A 14,745-nucleotide genomic window follows, 5' to 3' on the forward strand; every position below is an offset into this window, starting at 1 on the left:
AGCAGCTGAGCAGCAACTGTCTGAAATGTCAACAACAGGAGCAACAGCAGCAGCTAAGCAGCAACTGTCTGAATCAACAACAGCAGCAGCAGTAGAAGCAGCAGCTACAACTGAAGATTCCAGTACAACAGTCAAGCAAACAGTTTACAAAAAGCAATTCGCTGCTGCTAGCAGAACAACAACAACAACAACAACACATGCGCCAGAGGCAACAGCAGCAGCAACTGCGCTGCCCAGACGCCGTGTTGTAGTCAGAGGCAACTATAGACCCAGCAATAAGGAAGATCCATCCTCGCTGCTTGCCGGCGATGCAAACAAGCGACGTCGCGTTAATGCAGAGCAAGCCACAGAGCAGCAGAGCGAAGAGCTTCAAGGTGATGCAGCAGCAGCAGCAGCAGCTGAAGCCAGAGCTGGAGCAAGAACTCAGACATTGGCTGCTCGCAATCGCACGTACAGTCAGACGGAGCGACTGGGCAATGGCGTAACACGCACACGCACCACATATGTGCGCACTCTGGATGCCGGCAAGGTGGTGAAGCGCGTGCACACCAAGACCATCGAGGAGAAGCCCGCTGAGTATGAGTATATTGTAGAGGAGTCAAGCGAGCCGACGGTGAGCAGCACAGCGCGCAGCATAACGCGCAGTCGCGGCGCTGTCAAATTCCAGAGCAACGATTTGAGCTCGCTGCTGGCACTAGACATTGCTGGGCGAGATCGCAGCCATGCCAGACAGCAGCAGCAGACGCAGCGCACTCAAACCCGACGACGACTGCTGAAGAAGCCCAAGGAAGTGATTGAGCATGAGGAAGTGCAGGAGTTTGTCTACGATAGCGATAACAACAATGACTTGGAGCAAGAGGAGCTAAGCACTAGCAGACCCACTGCCACAGCCAGACGCAGAGGCAACAGCAGCAGCAGCAGCAGAACAGCAACTGAGCAAGCAGTAAGAACTGCAAGTCGAGTCAGCAGCACCACTCAGCATAGCGTTCCCACTACGCGTCGCGTGCTGAGCTTCAAGCGTCCTTTGAGCACCACTAAGACGCCTGAGATTGAGGCTGAGACAGAAACAGAGGCAACGACTACAAAGCCGCGTCAGGGCTACTTCAAGCGCATTAATACCAAGAGCACCACCAGCAACACCTCTAACGCAGCTGAAACTGAAGCTGAGACTGAGACAGAGAATGCAAAGCTGGGACAGAGTTTCGTCAAGGGATCCAAAACTGAAACAATCAGCACCACCATTCACACAACTGGGGCTGACACTGAGACGCAGACGAAGCCACGTCAGGGCTACTTCAAGCGCATTAATACTGAGTCCAAGAGCATCAACAGCAGCTCTAACACGCCTGTGATTGAGACTGACGCTGAGACAGCGACAGAGAATGCAAAGCTGGGAAATAAATTCGTCAAGGGATCCAAAACTGAAACAACCAGCACCACCATTCACACAACTGGGGCTGACACTGAGACAGACACGGAGACGAAGCCAAGACAGGGCTACATAAAGCGGCTCAAAACGCAAACTATAACCACCAGCAACACCGCCAACGCAGCTGAGACTGAAGCTGAGACTGAGACAACAAAAACGGGTCACAGTTTCTTCAAGCGAATTAATACGGAGACCAAGAGCGTCAACACCAATGCGCCTGAAACTGAAACTAAAGTTGTGGTTGAGACTGAGGCAGCGACTGCAAAGCCGCGTCTGAGCTACAAGCATTTTAAATCTGAGACAATCACTAGCAACAGCAACACAGCCAACACGCCTGTGATTGAGACTGAGACTGAGGCTGAGTCTGAGACCGAGACAGAGAATGCAAAGCTGGGAAATAAGTTCGTCAACACTGAAACAAGCAGCACCACCATACACCACACTGGTGGAGCTGAGACAGAGACTGAGACAAAGACACGACAGGGATACGTCAAGCGAATTAGAACTGAGACAAGCAGCAACGCCAACTCCAACACGCCTGTGATTGAAACAGAGTCTGAAACTTTAAGACCGCGTCAGGGTTACGTTAAACGTATTAGAACCGAGACAATCAGCAGCACCAACTCCAATACGCCTGTGATTGAAACTGAGACTAAGATTGAGATAACGAAGCCACGACAGGGCTACGTTAAAGGGCTTAAAACTGAGACAACCACCACAACCACCACCACCACTGGCGATCACTTGCAGCAGCAACTTGGCAATGCTGTCAGCAATCAACTGCAAGTCGATAAGGCAACAGCTACAGCAGACAAATTATCGTTGCCCATTTATCATCGCCGCAAATATTTTCAGTATGTGAAGGACTCGCCCATAACCTATGTGGATAAGTCAACAACCACTGCGGGCGGGCAGCAGCAGCAGCAGCAGAGCTCCAGCTCCAGCACCAGTGCTGTCAACATAGAGCAGCAAATACGCGATGTGTTCAATGTGAGTGAGAATGAAACGACTGAGCAGTTTGAGCAGCGTCTTGCCCTGGAGCAGGCGCAAGAGATTAACTCCGAGCTGGCTCATTTTTTACTGTAAACCCCCGGGTCAATGTAGGTCACCTGGGGGGCAAACTCGGAGCTGAGCAGCAAGAGATTGAAATCGAGGATGAGGCAGAGCTGAGCGCAGATGTGACAGACGAGGAGAATGCGCAGCAGCAGCGACAGCCCAAAGGGTTTAGAATAAATCCAGCCAAGGATGATGCAAAAATTGTGCAAATATCGCTGCTGGCAAAGCAGCAGCGGCCCGAGGATGAGGCGCGTGCTCTGCGCACTTATACGCAACTGCAGCGCAAGCAAATTGCTGGACAGCAGCCAACTGAGGAGAGCAGCACACGTCGCGGCTACAGCAATCTGAGTCGCCAGCGCACTACAGCGCCACCTAGTGTTGAGCTTAGCAATGATGATGAGCTGCAAGCAGAACTGGAGGAAGCAACAACAGCAGCAGCAGCAGATCAAGAGCAGGCAGTTGAAACTACAACACGCCGGCAACTGTTGCTGACGCGGCGTCGCTTTAATGCAACACTAGCAACCACTGAGCGAACGCAGCAAAATCTGGATAATGATAATGAAATTGAAAGCAAGCGCACAACAACAACAGCAACAAATGCACGCCGGCAATCGCTACTTAGTCGTCGCTTTAATGCAACAGCCAGCAGCAGCAGCAGCAGAACAACAACTGCCAAACCCAGAACGCCAGTCGTGGATAATGAATTGGATGCTGAGAGCGTAGATGAGGAAGAACATGAGGGCCTTGAAGTAAAAGAGTCAACAGCAACAGCAAATGCACGCCGGCAATTGCTCTTAAGGCGTCGCTTTAGTTCAACAACTGCCACGCCCACACTGGATAATGAAACTGAGAGCAAGGCTGAGGAAGAAGTCAGTAAGTCTACAGCAACAGTAACAGCAAATGCACGCCGCCAATTGCTGCTGCGGCGACGCTTGAATACAACAACAACAGCAGCAGCAACAAGTGCCACGCCCACTTCGCCAAGCAGCGATAATGAAGTGGATGATGAAACTGAGAGCAAGCAGGAGCAGGAAAATGAAAGCAGCAAAGGCGCAACAATAACAGCAAACGCACGCCGGCAATTGTTGCTGCGCCGTCGACCAATTACAACAACAGCAACACCAACAACAACTGAAACAAATGAAGAGAATGCTGAAGATGAGAGCAAGGACGAGCAGGAGAATGTTAAAACTGAAGTGAACGAGTCGACAGCAACAGCAAATGCACGTCGGCAATTGCTGCTGCGGCGTCGCCCAAGCTCAACAACAACAGCAACACCAACAACTGATGCGCCCAGCACGCAGGTCAATGATAATGAAGTGGATATTGAAGCTGAGATAAAGGATGAAGAAGAAAACGAGAGCACTGAAGTAAACGAGTCTACGGAGGCAGCAGCAGCAACAACAACAGCAACTCCTAGTGAACTAAATTCAACAACAACAGTGACTCAAACAGAATTAGCAGACAAAACTGAAACTGAACTTGAAGAACAGAAAACTGAAGCTGAAGTGAGGACAGAGACAACAACTGTTGTGCCCACAGCACGCCGGCAATTGTTGCTGCGACGTCGTTTAAATTCAACAACAACAGCTGCCGAGGCCAATGCATTGGAGAATGAAACTGAGAGTAAAGCTGAGGAACAAAATGAGAAAACGGAATCTACAAAACCAGCAACAGCAAATGCACGCCAGCAATTGCTGCTGCGACGTCGCATAAGTTCAACAACAACAGTTGCTACTCCCAAGGATAATGAAGTGGCTGATGAAAGCGAGACTAAGGATGAGCACACGGAAGTGAAGGTGTCAACAACAGCAACATCTAATGCACGCCGGCAACTGTTGGCGCGTCGTCGCTACAACCCAACAACAACAACAACAGCTAAAGCAACAGCTGCAGATGAAAAGCAAGAAACTGTAACCGAAGCAACTGCACGCCGACAATTGTTGGTGCGGCGTCGCTTCAATGCAACAGCAAGCAGAACAGCTGCGCAGACAAAAACAGAAACTGCTGAAGAGAATGAAATTGAAGCGACAACAACGCGACGTCAGTTGCAGCTGCGCAAACGCTTCAATGCAACAGCAACGGCAACAGCGGCAACAGCAGCAACAACAGTTGATGCTACAACGGAGCAGAGCGTGTTAGAAGCAAGCACACGTCGTGCCTATGGAGCGCTGAGCCGCACACGCAATCGCTTTGCAGCAAATCGCACGGGAGCAGCAGAAACAATTGTTGAAGACGACACCAACAGCAGCAGCAACAATGAGCAAGCGGCAACAGCAGGCGGCTTGGTGCAAACGAATCGACATCGAGCGCTGTTTGGGCGGCAGGAGCAGCCCGGCAGCAATCGCTTTGGACAACGCACGACAGCAACACCAATAAGACAAAGCACAAGCACGCGACGCAATCTGGTGGCGTACAAGCGAGTGAAGCCACAGGCGGAGCAGGATAATGAGTATGAAGAAGAAGAGGAAGCACAAGAGTATGATGAGGAGCAACAGGTTGAGCTGAAGCCAACGCCGCGTTCAGCTTTAAGTCAATTGCTTGCCAGCAGACAACGAACAATACAGAAACAGACACGAACAGAGACTGAAGCAGAACAGACAGCTGAAGAGAGTACTGATGATGATGATGATGATGAAGAAGAAGCGGGTGAAGAGGTATCAATTACTAAAACCAGCACAAAAACTAATCGCAACAGCAACATTACTAATCAGAGCAATAGACTCCCAGTAGTTAGTTCTAGTCGTAGTCAAAGCACCGTAGCCAATTATTTCAATAAGCGTTTAAGGTTTAACAACAACAACAACAACAACAGCAGCACTTACAACAACAACAAAGACACAACACAAATCAAAGTCACTGCTGCTAACTTAGCGACAGTTGATGCTGATGATAACGATAGCCATAACGATAACGATAATTTTAATTTAAATGTGAATGTGAAGGGGTCAACTGAACGTGTTGTCGGTTTACAAGCCATAGGTACTGACGTTAATTCTAAACGACGTTTTCAGAATCGTTTTCAATCAAGCCGCACAAGAGGCACGACCAGCACCACCCAAGCTACAACAACAACAACAGCACCAGCAGCAGCGGCAACAGCAACAGCGCAACGCTTTGCTTACGGCTCACGCAGTCGTGCTCAGGTAACTAAACTAAATCAAATAGTCAATGATGATGAAGATGAAGAGAACGTTGCTGATGATGATGCTGCTGATGATGATGCTGATGATGATGACAACCTTCAAGCTGAAATTGAAGATGCCACTGACGCAACACCAACAACAGCGCCCAATAGCGACGCTAAGCCGACACTTAAACGCATACGCGTAATCAAATATCATAGACCGTTGCATTTAGACAGTAGTAGCAACACCACTAATAGCGCCAATCAGACAGACACTAGCAACACGCACAACATTATTAGCAACAACACCACCACAACAACAACAACAACAACAATAATCAGCGACACCAACAATACAAACACCAACAACACCAACACGAAACGTTTTCGCAAAATTGTGCGCAAGCTGCGACCAGTGAATGCAACAAGCCATACGCAAGAGCAATCGGAGCTGCTGCGTCTGCGCAATAAACTCAAAGCGGAGCAGGCAGCGAGCAGCAGCAGCAGCGGCGAGCAGGGCGTGCTAAGCAATCGACTGCAAAAGCTGCTGGTGGAGAAAGCCAATGCAGTAACTGAAGCGGCTGCAGCTGCTGTTGCTGCAGCTGAAGAGCAGAGCACGCCAGCAAGCATTGCTGCTGGCTCAACAGTGCGTCCATTCTTCAGACGCAAACTGATTGCCAAGCGTCCGTATGCGCCCAATGCTGCCACGCCCACCAAGGCAACGCCTGCATTTAGCAGCACGCGTCCCACTGCCAAATTCACGCGTCGCAAGAACGGACGCTTCGATCCATTCAACTCGAGTGTGCGCAACAAGGGCGAAGGCTTTGTGCGCAATGATCCGCGTGGCCAAGCGCTGCCAGGCACTGAGCGCTACAAGCAGCAGCAGCAGCAGCAAGAGGAAGAAGAAGAGCTGCATATAAAGCAAGAGCAGCAACAGTTGGAGCAGCCAGCGCTGCGTCGACCATTTGTGCCCAAGAGCAAGCCAAAGCAGCAGGCAGCTGCTGAAGAGCACAATGCTGCTGCTGATGATGATGACGACGATGATGATGATGATGACGATGATGATGACGACGACGACGATGATGATGATGATGATGATGATGATGACGACAATGCTGATGATGCAGAGCAGCAGCAGAAGAAGCAGACAGAGCAGCCAGACAAACAAGCCGCAAGCGTTTCAAACTTCCGTCCCAAGGAGAATCGCGTGCCGCCTGGCAATCGTCCCAGTTTTGCAGCCACTGGCAGCGCCGGCAATGTGCCATTCAATTCACGCACGCGCACTGCCAGCTCAACGCCAGCGAATCGCAATGCCAGTCAACGCCCACGCGTAATCAATCGTCCGGCAGGCGTAGCCACGCCCAATTTAACGCTGCGTCCCATAGCCAAGAATTATGAGCGCACCACACCGCTAACCCCGCTGAAGCCAGCGCCATTTATTCCCAGCAATACGCGCAGCTATGAGCGCAAGTACGCAGGACCTTCGACCGAAACCTCACCCGAGCTGGTCAGCGACAATCCGCTGATCGAGGAGCTCAACATTGATGCGCTGAATGCGCGCAATAAGAAAATCTTTGATATACATAGCAAGAAGCATACGACGACGCTCAAGCCCAAGCTGAAGGAGGAGCAGGAGCAAGAGGAGTCTGAGGATCAGGGCTACGTAACAACCACAGCACGCACACCACCAACAACAACAACCAACAACAACAACAACACAACAACAATTAACAACAACAACACTCAAACAACAGACACTGACTCAAGCCAATTGTTTGCTCATGCTACAAACATCTCTTCATCATCTTCACAGGATGGCGCCACCACATCGGCACCACCGCCAGCCACAACGCTGCTTCATGTGTTTACGCTGCTCGAGGGCGATGCGGAGTCAGATATGGGCGAGCAAAAGTCAACGGGTGCACCACCAGGCAGCAAGACGCATCAGGTGGTGCCCAAGCACAAACTAATTGAGATCAATCGCATTGTTGAGATTAATTCCAAGCAGGCAAAGGCAGCGCAGCGCAAGTCGAAGGCGAATCAAGAGTTTGGCACGCTGCGCGTCGAATCGCTGCCGCATGTCGAGCAGCTGGGCGAGATTAGTGTTGTCAAGTATGTGCATCTGGTGGACGGCAGCGATATACAAATCAATGCTGGCCACAGCACCGTTGCCGACTATACACCCACCGAGCCGACAATGCCACAACGCAGTAGCAGCAGCAGCAGCAGTAGCACCCCAGTGCGCAATAGCGTGCCACAAAGTGAGCAGGAGCAGGAGGAGCAGGAGCAACAGCGCATTGGCAAGTCGCTGCTGCCGGAGATAATACGCGATACGACCATAGAAACCTCCACCATATCGCTGGAGGGATTGTTCGACTCGACGCGTCAGGCCAAGCAGCTGAACAGCAATAGCATTGCCTTGGATGTGGATACAGCAACGGAAATGGGCATGGAAACGGAAACGGAAGCGGAAGCGGAAACGGAGAGCACCATGTTGCCCACGCTGGTGACAACAACAGTGTTGCCCACATATGTAAGACCGATTGTACCCCTATTGCGTCCCGAATCCAATGAATCCTCACCCCTAATCATCTCGATAGCAAATCTCGACAAGGTCATACTGAGCAAGGTGCAAACAGGTGCAGCCTCCGATGCCACCGACTCAAATTCGGCGCATAGCATGCAGCATGCCAGCGTGTTGCTGCCGCCAGCCGATGAACAAGCAACCACAGCAACAACCACAACAACAACAACAACAAGCACAACAACAACCAATACAGACAAACAATTGAATGGCGCTATTAGTGGCAATACACAGACAACAACAACTCAGACACAAACTAACATAAGTAGCAGCGACAGCAGCAACATGTTGCTGCAACATACAAACGGCAGCAGCATTAGTGAGCAGGTCAGCTTTAGCACTGAGATGCATGTGGTGCGGCGTAAAAAGGCGCGCAGTGGGCGTGCCCGCAAGCCAAAAACCACAACAACAACAACAACAACACCAACACCAACAACATTGCCTTAAATGGCAGCAACACAGTTAGTTAACTCTAGTCTTCAATTTGTTTAAACAAAAGCAACAACAACAACAAATATTTGGCTGCGTTGCGCAAGAATTCAATTATTATATTTAATTTTTTTTTTTATATTTTTCAAACTTAATTTTGCTTTTTAATTAATTCTCTTTTTTTTGTGCTGCTGCTTCCATCAACATAAACTCAAATTTCGTTTTGTATATTGCCAAAATTCGTATTCTTCAAGCTGCCATACACACACACATACTTGCATACTCACACACACACAGCAACACACACCAACACACACAGATACACACGCAGTAACGATATGAATATCACAAGTGCAGTGCCAATTAATTGGTTCAACGTAATTTAGGTTAACAACAAACAAACAATTTCTTATCCCCCCATTGTTAATAAATACATTTTGAGTTTGAACTTTCTTGAACTTGCAAAATGTTTACTTAACTTTATTATATTTAATTTCTCTATTTTGATTTATTTATCAAGCAGTAACAACACCCCACAAAAACATTTTGTGCTCTTTTTTTTCGTTTCGATTTATTTTAAGTCTATTGCAATTAGTTTTAGTTGTAAAATATTTATGCACACAAATAAACTTAAATAAAATCAAATCACATACATATATTATTTCTATACAACAACAACAACATATATATACTTTCTATACATTCACGCCCGCCCCCCCACTCACGCCCATTTAGTTTAACACGCCATGTACATATTTACATAAACTATTAATTTTGTTTATTTAATAACATTTGTTGCTCACAAACTGTCACAAAGCGCAGGCAATTTAAAATGCAGTCTAAAATATTTATTTAGCTAGCGACAAACAACTTTGCAACACTAACAATTATCCAACACTTAAATATCAGTGTAAATATTAAAACTACGAAAACGAAAATTGAAGACGCAACTTGAGCAAAATCAATTATAACCCGCAGCAGACAGAGAGGAAAAGAGTGAAAGAGACAGCGAGAAATGCATTTCAATTAATTCAAATTTTCAAATCAGTTTATTAGTGAAGCGTTAAGGGCAGAAAATTCTTTTTTACATTTTGAAAAGTTGAATAAATCTCTAAGCACAGCAGATTTCAATTAATATATTTCTAAAAGAAAATTATAATTATAGTCGATAGTTGAATTGCAACTAAAGTATTTAAATTTTTTTAAATTAAACAACTTTCACGCTCATTTTGTTTGAATTTGAATTAAATAATTAAATGACAAAGAATTTGATATTTGTATTAAGCAATTAGCAAATATAACAAACATATGCAAATTGCAAATAAAAGTTAAAAGTAAATGTTATGCGCCATTTGGAAAATAAAAGTTGTTGCATAAATATTTAATTTGCATTTAAAAAGACGCACATAGCTTATATATAAATATATAGTAGTTTATGTTTGACTGAGCAGCTATGATTAATTTTTTTTGTAAATTGCTTAGCATTTTTAGTTGTGGTTTGCAAACTGCCCCAGCGCTTAGGCCTAGTACAGTAAAAAGAAAGAGAGATCGATCGATCGATCGATCGAACGACCGCTGAGTAGAGAGTCTTGGCCTTGGCTTAACCGCCAAGCTTATCCAGTTACAGGTTGTGTGCACTTGAGAGCACTCAGCCCTAAAGGCAGTCGCTGTAGCTTTCACTGCAGTGTGTAGTCCAAGTGGGTTAAGCTGAGTAAAGATGACGCCAGACAGATACTTACGCGACTCTTGCCACAGACGTATTAAATATGAATTAAAGCTAACCAGTTTAGCATGCCCAAGCCAACAAAATAAACAAACCAGCAGGCAGGCAGATGAGCGCGGGGCAAGTTATTATGCAATCACATTGGCATGCGGTCGACTCGATGGTTGCCAAATAAACAAGTATTGCTCTAAACAAAGTTGCGCATCGCATACGCCAGCAGCAGCAGCAGCAACATGACATAAGTTTGCAATGACGCAGAACTAAATGTTGCTTATGCAATTGGAATGCAGACAAAGTTCGACGTACTTCAAGTTCAAATGACTGATTGACTTGGACTGACATTTAACAAAGTATGTCGAAGCAATTAGAAAAAACCAGTTGCTGCTAATAGCAAGTGAAACAACAAGACAAGACAAAGTTTAGTTTATTTAGTACATAAAATATTAAGTATACGCATAATTGTAATCACAGCAACGTTTACAGCAACAGCACTTTACACACACACACACACGCATATATAATATATATACACACTTTTAAGCTTGTCACTGTTCACGAATTTATTCTTTTTGCATTGCTCACCAAATTATATTTCATGCTCACTTCATTTCATGTAACTCACTATTTCAAATTTTCAACTTGCCAACTTTCAACAACAAAAATTTGGTCGCACAGCTGCGCACACAAATTGCAACTGCAACGGCAACGGCAACGGCAACGGCAACAGCAACCGCCAACGTCTCTCGTCGTCCAGTGTTGAGTGTGCGCAAGCGCATTATCAACAGCCCAGCAGCAACGGCAGCGACAACAACATTGATTGGCGAGCTAACAACGACCTCTAAATACAATCGGCTGCGTAGCCGTCCAGCGACAACAATAAGCACAACAACAGCAGCAGCAGCAGCAGCAGCCGCTGCAAGCGTTAAGAGCAACATTAACTATTTGAGCAAGCTTAAAACGAAAACTGAACCATCAAAGTTATTGCTTGCTACAAGCAGCGACAGCAACAACAACAACGACATAACACAAAAGACGCAGCAACATAAATTTCAAGCAGCGCTGCGACGCCAATTTCAGACGCGTCGCTTGACAACAACAGCGCCTTTGGCAGGTGCCGACGAGAGCGGTGAGTAAGCAAAGAGAGTGAGAGAGCGAGAGAGCGAGTGTATGTTAGCAACATGTTGCGCAACTCTTATAAACATGTTGCTTACAGTTACAGAGCTGCCACGCACACAAAATCCGCTGTTCAAGCGACGCTTTACCCTAACCTCAACCACAACAACAACAACAACATTGCCGCGAATTACAAGCACTGCTTTGCCCTTGGATACAACAACGCTGCTGTATGGCCTGGAGGAGGATGAGGATCAGGTAGCCAAGTCTAGCATACATACAAGTCGCTTCAATCAAATACCAGAGCTAGCAAGACCGCGCAGCAGCAGCAGCAGCAGCAGCACCACAACAACAACAGCAGCACCAACTGACGCTGCAGCAGCAGCGCTGCTCAATGGCACACGTAAGTGCAGTTATAAAAAATTTAATAAACATATAATAATCGAGCACTTAACATATTTTTGAATACTCTAATTTCATATTAAATTTATATTCGCATTTAAATTTAAATTAAATTAAGAATTAAGCTGCAATTATTATTGGAAAACTAATAATAAAAATTAAGAGTCGTCAAAAAGATCTAAAAATTATTTCATTCATTGCAAATTGCAAATTTTAAAATGAAACCAACTTCAAGCTTAAGTTGAAGTTTTATATGCAAAACGCCGTTTGACCGGCAGAATGGAATGAATAATAATTAATTATAATCAGAATACTACTAAAAAATATATTAATAATAATAATTATCTTTAAAATATTGCACATCACAATAAGTTTTCATTTTTGTAGCTACATTTTTGGCATAACTCGTATTATTCACACTCTTGTTATACTTTTGCTTGTTTATCTTTAATATGCCCTAAATAATAAGCAAATTTATATTTTAAAAATATATTACGTCCCCTCTCTCTCTCTCTAACTAAATGCAGGTCGCCAGTTAATACCCAGACCACGTCGACCACAGTCTTCGTCAACTGCATTGGAGACAACGACCATGGAGCCGGCACCACCAGCAGCGCGTCGCCAGCAGAGCCGTCGTCGGCCACACAAGTATATCGAAGTCTATAGCCGACCGCCTAGCAAGCCAGTTAGTGTTGAATCAACGCCTAAGCAAGCACAGCGAAGCCAGCAGCTGGCCAACAATGACTACGACTATTACGATGAATCACAGCAGCAGCAGCAGCAGCAGCAGCAGCAGCAGCAGCAGCGGCGTCGCAGCAGCCAGGCCCAATCCTCAGTGCGCACCAAAGCCAACTCGCTGTCAAGTGCCAGCAGCCAGCAGGCGAAGGTAATTGTGCATGGGCGTGGCATAATTGAATGCCTGGATCAGGGCAACTTTCCGCATCCGCTGAGCTGTCGCAAATTCATTTCATGTGCGCGCTTTGAGGAAACCGGCGGCATTGTGGGCTGGGAATATACCTGCCCCAAGGGCTTGGGCTACGATGGAGTCAGCGGCATGTGCACTTGGGCGGTGCCGACTCAAGGTCGCGCCTGCCATGGCTAAGGCGCAAACACTGACTGAATTTAAAGCCCTGCCCCCCACTAGCGAGCAAGTGCTCAAACAAACAAAAAAAAAAAAACAGATAAATAACTAAACAAAAATGAAATCAATCAAATATCTATTGAGCTGCAATTGGCAATTTTTGTAATTTGTGATTAGTTTCTTTGCGATTTATAATTAATTCATATTTAAGCATAGCCTACATATATACTATATATATATTATTTGCCAATCCAGAGCTTATGTATAATTTTTTGCATTGTGTGTTTATATTTTTTTGTTCTCATACTCAGCTTTGAGCTATTTGTACTTAGTACTGTATTTTTTATATACAAATAAATAAATTAAATAATTAATAAAATCAAATTCAATTTGTTTTACTTGCGCACAACTGACAGAAGAATTAAATTCGACTAAGCAAATTGTAGCAAAGTTACGAATCGAAAAGCATCAACAAATTTGGCGCATCTAGCTTGCTATCGATAGTATCGATAATACAGAAACATTTAAGCCATTTTGAAGCTTTATAATAAATTCAAAAGTTTTGAGTTTGTGCTAGCTAACTATCGATGTTATCGATAAAACAACTGCTATTCAAATTTATAATCCATGGTGAGAACTGATTAACAATCGATATGCAAAAGTTGTTTCAAATTAGTTTCTAACGGTCTCTTGTGAAGCTTTCTCTGCATTTGAGTCAAAAGCTTTGGGCATGCAATGTTTTCTACCTTGAACTTGGACTCCTACGTCAGCTGGCGACTGTCAGAAAAGCTTTTTTCATTCATAAAATTACGCCGGCTGTCGGGCCAGCTCGTGTGTCGAGACCAGCAGCAGCTCGCCGCATGCCACATGTTGCAAGCACTCGCCGCGTTCAGTTGTTAACGTAAGCTAAGCGAGCGCGCTACGCCAAAATTAAATAAACGCGCGCGTAAAATTTTCACGCCAAAGTAAATCAAAATTTTCGATTCGAAAAATACAAATTTCCTTTCGAAAATCAAAACAAACTGATCTCAGCGAGAGCGCGCGGTGTTGCCACGTCGTGTGGCAAAGCCTATAAAAGTTGCAAATAAATAATTTCTCTGTGTTTTGTTTCTTTTTTTGTTTTGTGGTTTTTGTTTATAACGTGTTGACAACAACAAATAAATTGAGCGAAAATAAGCAAAACAAAACACAAATCGATATTCACATCTGTCATGACGATAATGATGCTGCTGCTGCGTAAGTCTTGCACAAATAAACAAAACTTTATAAAAACAACAATAATTAGTTGAACACTGCACAAAATTCCATTATTTAATATACTTGAATGCCCCAAATTCAAAAAAGATCAATAAAAACAGGCAACATACACAACTGCCAAAGATATTGCCCAGGTGCCAGGCCCTCTCACGTGTCCAGGGATTGAGCACAACGAACCAACGGCGATCAAGTGGTTTAAATAGATATAAAAAAAATAGCTCAAGTGTTGACTATAAAATTTAAATGCTTAAAGATTGCATAACATATTGCATTAAGTATTTAAAGTTTTTTTTTTTTTGTGCAGTTAAAAAAATTGGCAAAAAATGCAAAGTAAACTTACCCAGAAGCAAAACGTAGTTGAGACTTTTGAGTGGCACAAACTGAAATGATAATTAATGAATTTTAAATTAAAGTTTTGAAAGAAAATTTAATAGAAAAAATATATTAAATACTTTAAAGATTGCAAGCTTGCATATAATATAAAAAAAATACAAATAAGTTAAGACAGCAGCAAAAAAAAAATATATATTAAAAAAGACTTTGA

The 14,745-nt window shown here is 44.9% G+C and overlaps 1 protein-coding gene across 1 annotated transcript in view; it reads left to right on the forward strand.

Moving 5' to 3' along the window:
• The window catches only part of LOC108605036 (serine-rich adhesin for platelets), a 28,601-nt gene extending 15,578 nt beyond the window's left edge, over nucleotides 1-13,023 (forward strand). Inside the window, 5 exon segments of the mRNA XM_033294392.1 lie at nucleotides 209-2,533; nucleotides 2,623-8,640; nucleotides 11,024-11,474; nucleotides 11,562-11,864; nucleotides 12,391-13,023. Of these exon segments, the coding sequence (XP_033150283.1) occupies nucleotides 209-2,533; nucleotides 2,623-8,640; nucleotides 11,024-11,474; nucleotides 11,562-11,864; nucleotides 12,391-12,965 (9,672 nt within the window). The 3' untranslated portion in view covers nucleotides 12,966-13,023.
• Nucleotides 13,024-14,745: the final 1,722 nt, after the last annotated feature.

Source organism: Drosophila busckii, chromosome X (assembly GCF_011750605.1).
Source record: "Drosophila busckii strain San Diego stock center, stock number 13000-0081.31 chromosome X, ASM1175060v1, whole genome shotgun sequence".
Taxonomy (NCBI): Eukaryota; Metazoa; Arthropoda; class Insecta; order Diptera; family Drosophilidae; genus Drosophila; species Drosophila busckii.